The sequence below is a fragment of the Asparagus officinalis genome, chromosome 7 (genome assembly GCF_001876935.1).
Source record: "Asparagus officinalis chromosome 7, Aspof.V1, whole genome shotgun sequence".
Lineage (NCBI taxonomy): Eukaryota > Viridiplantae > Streptophyta > Magnoliopsida > Asparagales > Asparagaceae > Asparagus > Asparagus officinalis.
This window is the reverse complement of record NC_033800.1, coordinates 148,244,762-148,253,461: the sequence shown is the minus strand read 5'-3', so window position 1 is coordinate 148,253,461 and position 8,700 is coordinate 148,244,762. Positions and strand designations below refer to the sequence as shown.

General features: G+C 34.8%; 1 protein-coding gene and 1 long non-coding RNA gene across 3 annotated transcripts in view; one reads left to right on the top strand and one right to left on the bottom strand.

Annotated features, from left to right (window-relative positions):
• Window positions 1-3,550, bottom strand: part of LOC109850931 (autophagy-related protein 8C-like) — a 5,874-nt gene extending 2,324 nt beyond the window's left edge. Inside the window, exons 1-2 of the mRNA XM_020421015.1 lie at window positions 3,437-3,550; window positions 3,298-3,340 (exon numbers count right to left, since the gene is read on the bottom strand). Of these exons, the coding sequence (XP_020276604.1) occupies window positions 3,298-3,334 (37 nt within the window). The 5' untranslated portion in view covers window positions 3,335-3,340; window positions 3,437-3,550. The remainder of the gene's footprint in view (window positions 1-3,297; window positions 3,341-3,436) is intronic.
• Window positions 69-2,013, top strand: LOC109850932. 2 transcript variants are annotated; one of them, XR_002249618.1, is made up of 3 exons: window positions 69-538; window positions 710-835; window positions 973-2,013. It is a non-coding gene; the product is annotated as an uncharacterized LOC109850932 (long non-coding RNA). The 2 variants fall into 2 exon arrangements; XR_002249617.1 differs by having other exon boundaries at window positions 932-2,013.

Genomic DNA, 8,700 nt, shown 5'->3' with positions numbered 1-8,700 from the left:
TCTCATAATATAAGTGACATAAAGGATAGGGGAGTCAGCACATAGACTTGCCTTATCTCACAATTAGGGGTGCCAAACGGTTCGGATATATCCGAACCGATCCGCATCCGTATCCGAACGGATGCGGATATGATAGACTAGTTTTGAAACCGGGCGGATACGGTAACGGATACGGATATGGTTTTGGATTTTTTTCGGATACGGATTCGGTAACGGATATGAGGGTTGCGGATACGGATATCCGCAATATAATACTGATTCGGGTGTCGGGTCTCAAAATTACAATTACAAACCCGTAACCGCTAACCCAAACCTCTTAACCCTAGCCCCCATTCATTTCCTGAGTCCAGCGGCGCCCATCCATTTCCGTCTCCAGCCCCCATTCAATTTTCCAGCCTCCGTTCGTCATCTTCGCCCCGCGCCGTTCGACGTCCAGCGGATCCTCGTCCTCGTCCTCGTCCAGCGTTCGTCTTCACAGATCGTCTTCTTTCATCGTTCGTCTTCACCGATCGTTCTCCAGCGTTCCTCTTCACCGATCGTATGTTGTTTATTATATGTCACATATTTTCTTCCTATTAGTCTGGATGATGACAAAAGAGTTTTACTTGTACATTGAATTTATTATTTTCTTTATCAAGATGTATATGTGTCTACCTGTGATTAGAGAATTCGTTTCTTGATGTTGTTGTATTTTTCTTTACCGGGACAGGTATTGACTTGATTCCTCACGAGAAGTTTTCTTTTGCAAAGATATGGCTCTTGGCAGCTCAATTTGAGTGAGACGGAAAAATGTCAGGGATGCTCGCCTAATCTTGGATGATTATAGTTTTATATGGTGTGCAAGTGCTATTCCCTTTCCATATTAGAGATATCCTAATGCCATGACATTGCTAACACAATTAAATTCTTTCATTGGCGACATCTATTTAAGAAGTACATTGAAATCGAACTTGCGCTTGGTGAAATTGATAGTTGCAGAATTCTATATGGGGAGTATTAGGAGTGGGCTCCAGCAAATTGCTATGCTTGGACCAAGTATGCTGAGTTGGAGAGATCACTAAATGAAAAGGAGCGTGCTCGGGGTATACACTTGAGCTTGCTGTTGCTCAGCCCGCACTTGACATTGCAGAGTCGTTGTGGAAGGTATGCATTTTTTTCTTAGCACATTTGCTCCTTATTTGCTATTGCATTCTATTTCCTGGTAATGCATGTACGATTGAGAATAGCTGTCATCTATCCGGCCACAGAGAAAAATTGTAACATTAAGTAGAGCCATAAAAGAACCTAATCCATTGTAAAATTAAAATCTTAAAAGATGTCATATGTTTCGTCCAAAGGTATGCTTGTACATTTCATCATCCAACTACCTTTTCGTACATTTAAACATTTGCGGGAATCAAAATGTGTCCATCCAGTGTTTAGAGCAGAGGCATAGGAAGAACCTAATATACATCATCAAGAGGGAGCCCCATTCCTATAGATAGCTTTAACTAATTCATTTACACCACAGCTATATTTCACCTAGATGTGGTAACTCATGTTCCATGTCAAAAAGAAAGGACTTGGTATCTGCTTGGTTTTATCTTTAGTCCTCACTTGGTTTTAACATTTTGTCATATATGTGTGTGCGGTTTGCTCTTGTAATGGTTTTTGGTGATTTAGTTAGTAAGGATGATGTTCTTGTTGTGTCATGGTTGTCTTGTGAAATGTTTGTGTCATGGGTTGTGCTACTGAAGGTTTTGGATGAACATTATATGTCTAATAGTAATAGATTTGTGCTCAATTTCAGTAATTCTAATTATATGTGAATATCCGTTTGTATCCGTGATCATATCCGATCCGATTCTCAAATATCCGATCCGTATCCGTTTCCGATAAGTGCGGATATGGTTAAAGTTTTTTCTTACCGAGAATGATCCGTATCCGTATCCGTATCCGTTTATAAAAAGCGGATATGGATATGGTAAGTGCGATATCCGAGCCGTATCCGCTCCGATAACACCCCTACTCACAATAGCACTATGCACCAAGTGCTCAATGTCTCTCAGCCCAAGCTGCAGAAAGTCCAACAATAACTAAATGATATCTTAACAAGTGCTGCTGCACTCTTCTTAACCATATGGAACAAAACACTTCTTAACATTCTTTTTTCTTTTTAGTAAACTACTAGCAGTATAAAATGTCTATGCCAATAGGTGTAACATAAAAATTCAACGGCACCATTAAAAGACAGCTCTTCACTTAGAGCATGTCTGGAAACTCACTTATTTTCAGTTATAATTGTGCTATTTGGAGAAATCTTTTAAAAAGACATTTTTTAAGTTTTATTAGAAAAATCGACCCTTTTTCATTTAGTTAGCAAAATCCACATTTTGGTCAACGTCATAACGGCTGGCCAAAATAAATTCGATTTTGCAAAATAGAGTTTTTAAAATACACGGGACTACTAATCTCATGTACGTAGTAGTCCCTAATCACAGGACTACTAGCCCCGTGTATAATTAAAGATCTAATTAATCAGTGATTAGTGGCTACCAAATACACGGGACTAGCATTCACTTGTATTTTAAAAACTCTATTTTGCAAAATCGACCTCCTTTTGACAAGCCATGTTGACATGACGAAAAGAGGTCGATTTTTCTAATTAAATGAAAAGGGCTCGATTTGGCTAATAAAATTTAAAAAAGTGTATTTTAAAAAAAATTCACCGTGTTTTTTTTTCCCTTACAAAGGTCCACGGTCATGTTTAATACATATAACTAACTTATTTTCTCTTTATATAAGTAGGAAAAAAGTAAGTTGGGGTATTCCAACTTATTTGTTTGGCATTGTAAGTAAGCTTACCTATTGTTATAAGGTCGAACAAAATAAAGTTTGTCAAACATGGCCTTAATCAGCCATTACTTTGGGTGCTCCCAACTCTCTGACAGTCCTAACGGCCAACTTCAGAGGGTTTTCAAAGGGAGCATCTTTCTTCTTCAGCAAGACTTGTAATCCAAAAAATTCAAAGAAATTCTAAAGACACCCTCAAAATTTCTTCCTATTTCTTCTGGGGTTTCAAACACAAACTTGAGCCATCAAATCATGCCAAGAAAACGCGATAAAAGAGTCATACAAATGTAACTCTCTTATATTTATAAGATTATTCCATCGAAGTGCACATGATAGTCAATCAATATACTGCTTTAACCAGAGAAATTCAGCTATTCGCTATCCAGACCTAAAAAGATTGCAACTTTAGGAACTAAAAAAAAAAACCTTAAATTTAAAAGAAATTAAGGAAGAAGGGGAGCAAACCGAGGGGGTGCTCGAGCCGGAACGAACTATTAGCCATGAATCCCTGATACACGGAGAGAAACGAAACCAACTGATCAGTTCAAAACAATTTAAAAAGAATCGATCAAGCAAAGCAAAGAAAGAAATAGAGAAGACGTACTGATTTCAATCAACTAATAAATTCGATCAATTGATTACAAAATTCTCAACTTTTTTTTAAGGGTACATATATATAGAGCAGAGAGATAGAGGGGGGAGTTCCCGAGGCCCGCGAGAAAACGGAGAAATTGGGCTCACACAACCCGTCTCATAATTTCACAAAGCCCCCTTAACTTTTTGAATTAGTAACCAAACAACCTCCTGAACTTCATAAAACCCTGAAATTTTGCTTTAGTTTCATAGAACCCCCTGAACTTTAGGGGTCGTTGCGCATACCTCTAAACTTTGTTTATCTCACTTAACCCTCCTGAACTATTGGAGCTGTCTCACAAAACACCCTGAACTTTGCTTTATCTCTAGACCCCTACCTGTAATTTGCAAAATATTAAAATTTTCTTGAGGAAAGAAACACAAATTTTTGGGGAAGGAGTATGATGCATGTAAATGAGAAGTGATAGAATTTGATTTTTTTTTCACTCAAAGACATTTTAGTTGTTTGCAAATTACATACAAGGGGTTATGTGAAATAAGATAAAGTTTAGGTGGTCATGTGAGATAAACAATATGTAGGAGGTTATGTGCAACGAACCCCAAAGTTCAGGGGGGTTTCGTGAAATTAACTCTTTTTGAGAACTTTATCACTTGTGAGGATATAGAGAAAGGTAAAATTTATTTTATGAGAACTTGCATTAGTTAATGGGGTTCTAATATAATCTGAAAGTACATGGGTTCTTATAATAAAGATGTCAGTTTTAGTTACAGACAGTTTTTCTGTTAAAAAAACTGTTGTGCACATTTACTAATTGTGCATGTTTCTTTACTTGAGAGTTGAGTTGTATAAATAAGAGATTGCAAAGTCAGTGAATGGATTATGAATAAAATTAGAACCGTTCTCTTCAACTCTCAATCTTCTCCTCGACTCTCAATCTCTGACTCTCTTGGAACTCTTCTTAAAATAGTTTCAGGCTCATCATGGCCAGAGACAACACCAAAAGAATCAATTAAGGTTTCGGAACCTCACAGATATGATGATGATTCTCTATTAAAACTTTACTAAATTTTATTCATTTTTTAATGTTTTCTATTTTCTATTTTGTTTTTTTAAGGAAATAAATATTGGTTTTTTAGGTAACAATATATTGTAGATTCTTTTTGAAGTAGTTTGATATATTGAGAAATAATTATTTATCAAAGAAGAATTGTTTACAAGTTTTGAAAGCGGACTGCCTATAGCAACCTAAGATGGTAAAAATCAAATCCTATTGGGGTTGGTTACAAATCTTTTACTTTATAAAGGATCTTGTCAATTTTCAGAAAGGATTAGCGGCGCAACTTGTTGCCCGTTTGTCATCATCACATGTATAATATTTTCTATTTATTTGTTGCAAGTTTAAAAACTTTTTATGGGTTTCTTTTAATTCTACATGCTTAAATGACCGGCGTCATCTTTTCACTCCTTTTTCTCTACCCTCTAACTTGGTAAAAAAGTTTTATGCTCATATGAGTTTAAAGATTATCCTTGATGAAGTTTCCGAATGATAGAAGTTTTCGAAGGATAATAAATCCGGGTAAAGATGAAATAAAATTTAACAGGGTAAAGATGGGATAATTTTAACGTTACCTTATATTCATTGGATAACTACCTTTGGTAAGTTATTGGGATGCTGTCTTTAAAGTTATAACTAGTAATTTTGTATACGTATATCAAATTTTTTTATGTGACATATACTAAAATTATAAATGCAACTAATGTTGCCTCACATATGAAAGATACTTTATATTGATAAGCTATCTAGGAGTAATACATTAATATAAATTATCATCAAATCCTTTGTATGGATACTTTTCTATTTATTGGTTTTTAAATTCCGGTATTTCGTTAGTTGCCAAAGTGTTAAATGTGCATATTTTATTGTAGGAAACGGATTTTTTTTATTGTAATAAAGTATTTGTTAGCTGCAACTGTAAATAGGTTACAATTTATTATGAGCTGAAGTTCAGTACTGTTGAAATCTAAAAGACATTTTGTTGAAATCTAAAAGACAAAATGTATGTGGACATTACTTTGTATGTGGACTATTAACTTGATATCATTTTATCTTCCATCATGTATGTATAAATTGTACGATGTATGAAAATGGAATTGATGAAGAAATATTACAATTTCTCTTCTTCTCTTGTTTCTTGTCTCTTATTTTATTTCTTTAGTATATTACAACACGTTATCAGCACGACTAGCTCTAGCCGATTCGTGATTATCAGTTCGTAGTAATAGATTTTTAGGTGTACATCTTCTGCAAGGTAATAATACATTCGGCCTTTATCTATTTACATAGTATCAAGCTTTCCGTCGAATGATTATGATTATGTCTAGTATGAATCTTGTCATCTCATTTATTTGAATTCTTCAAAAAAAAAAAAAAACAATTTTGCATGCAGCTGCTAAACACACCTTTAGCATGTAGATCCGTGATCTTTAAGTTCTTATGCACATGATGCTCAGTCATAACATAGCCTGGAAGTCTTAACAGAAAATACAAAGAAACTAAGACAAATGGTTATTTCCGATTACACAAAACAATAAATAAATGCAGAATCAGATTCTCAAATACATCATTATTCACTTGGAGAGAAAGATATTACATAATACAGTAATTGAATACAAGCAGAATTTATGTTTCTCTCTCTCTTTGTATTTATCTAACTGTTATGAGATCAAATAAGTTACACAAGATATAAAGGACATATTTCACAGTTATCCTTCTTTTTGATTGATGCATATCATATGATTATTTTGTTTACAATTTCCATCGAGATCAAATAGCTACTTGTTTATACGTTGTGCTAGTTACTTGTCCTTTTATGTAGCTATTGTATCGTTGCTTATTTCGATAGCATGCTGCAAATTTTACAACACTCTTCTTTTAGACTGTTTGGTATTTAGAGGCTTGCTCTTTAGTTGTATGGACCTAAATTGATCATCAATAAGATAAAGTTTATCCATTTAGGTTACATCCCTGTTATTATCCACTTATCTTTCCGAGAAGGACATAAACTTGGTTAGGTTGCTAGAGAGAGAAATACCAACAACAAAAACAAAACCTTTATCCTAAATTTTTGGTGAAATTTGTGGAGGGATGATTCAAGAAAAATAAAACTGAGGTATGAAATACACTAGCATATTTTTCTTTATTCCTTCATTAAGGTGTCTGGGTTATTATACGAGTAAAGCATATATTTATTTGGTTTTTTGAAAGCTTTAAGTGATTTTTGTTGTGCTTAACCTGTAAGAAAATTCTATCTTAGTCCCTAGGATCATGATATATGCATATTATTGCTTATTTCTTTCCCAATTAAGTGAGAGTCATTTGATGAATCTATGTGAAAAGAGTTGAGGGTCCATAGCATCAATCATGAAAAATTGTCATAATATATCAATTTGATGCTTTTGCTTTAAATATTCTATTTGCTTGCTTGAAGTAAAATCTAAGCCTCATGAAAAACTTGAAATTAAGTTGTGGGTTTTTAAAGCTCATGTTGGCGTCCATAAGTGGTCTATTTTTTTATTGCTAATTGCACTGATTCTTCTTCTTCACTAAAATTATGCAATATTAGTTTCTATCCAAAATTGCCTTGGTAGTGTTTTGAATCTGGTAACATTGAGTTTAGAAGAAAGGATAGCACAAACTAGTTATGCCTTTGTTTAATTTCTACTTGCTTGAGTTTGTAATGGTCATTGATCGTCCGAGCATTAAAAATTTTTGTGTGAATTTTAATATCAGACTAGTTTTCCAGAAGCAAACATTTGATTATGAAGATCTTTAGAAAAAAGAGCTTGATGATTTTGGTGATTATGTGTGATCTTATTAAAATGTGAATATTTCTAATTTCTCATGCACTAATCTTTCGTCCCCATGATTAGTGCACTGTGATATATTATAGTAATTATTACTTGTCTTTGGCCTCGAATGTTCATTTTTACTGGACACCCTTGTGATTTTTGCACGATTATATCTCTTGATTCTTTAAGTATCTTTGCCCAGAAGGCAAACACTTTAAATTTTCTCTCTATCAATTAAGACGTAAAAAATTAATGCCTCACTGAAAAAGTACTCACTTTCTAGGCAATTCCTGAAGGATCGCTTTGATCTATAGAAGCCAATAATCTTTCTTCAAACGTAACTGGCTGACTGAATAAGAACTTTTTGGATTTCAAATACATGACTAAATATGATTCAACCATGTGCCATATTGTCTAGCGGGTGAAGCTCGCAGAATTGATCAAAAAAAATTTCCCATTCCATGCAAGTAGTATTGTACTCTAGTAACAGTACATGACCAAAAATTATGCCAAGCATTCTGCTTTGATATCTACATTTAGAGTTGTAGATAATCATAACAAATTGTTGATGAGAAACCACAATGTTAGACTAGTTGGCTTACGAGTTATGTTTGGAGCACATGCTACAATTCAGAAAATTACTTATATGCGTGGACAAGTGGGAGGCTATTGTGACGCCCCTGTTTTCACACTTGGCTGCAGTTCAAGGTGAACCCAGAGATGTCAAACCTGTCATGCACCTCCACTGTGCATCAACATGTTTCACCAATCACAATAATATCCTCTAGTGGAAACCAATATAAATGAAGGTACAAAACAGGCAAATAAGGGAAATAAATACTATAGACATGATACAGAAAGATATATCTCGTAAATGAAATCATGTCCCAAATAAATTAAACTGGAATACAACTGATATACATATGGAGTCTAAAATAACATGATATGTCTCAACATGAATCGACTAGAAATCGTACTAAGGAATATTGCCTTAACAATATGAGTACAAACTCAAATGACTGAATGGAAACATAAGACCACTGTGGAGTCCAAACTAGTAAAAATACGTGACGGCGACTATGCAAGAACTCCGTCACCCTGCGACTCTCCGATGCTCTGAGCCGCCTGAAAGTTAAAATAAAAGAAAAATAACAACAACAAGAGCGTCAGAGCGCTACAGCAAGTTCACCTCCATCCGCCCCCAGGGGAAGGGCTGCTAGATGATGAAGTGGAGTGTGACGCCCCTGTTTTCACACTTGGCTGCAGTCCAAGGTGAACCCAGAGATGTCAAACCTGTCATGCACCTCCACTGTGCATCAACATGTTTCACCAATCACAGTAATATCCTCTAGTGGAAACCAATATAAATGAAGGTACAAAACAGGCAAATAAGGGAAATAAATACTATAGACATGATACAGAAA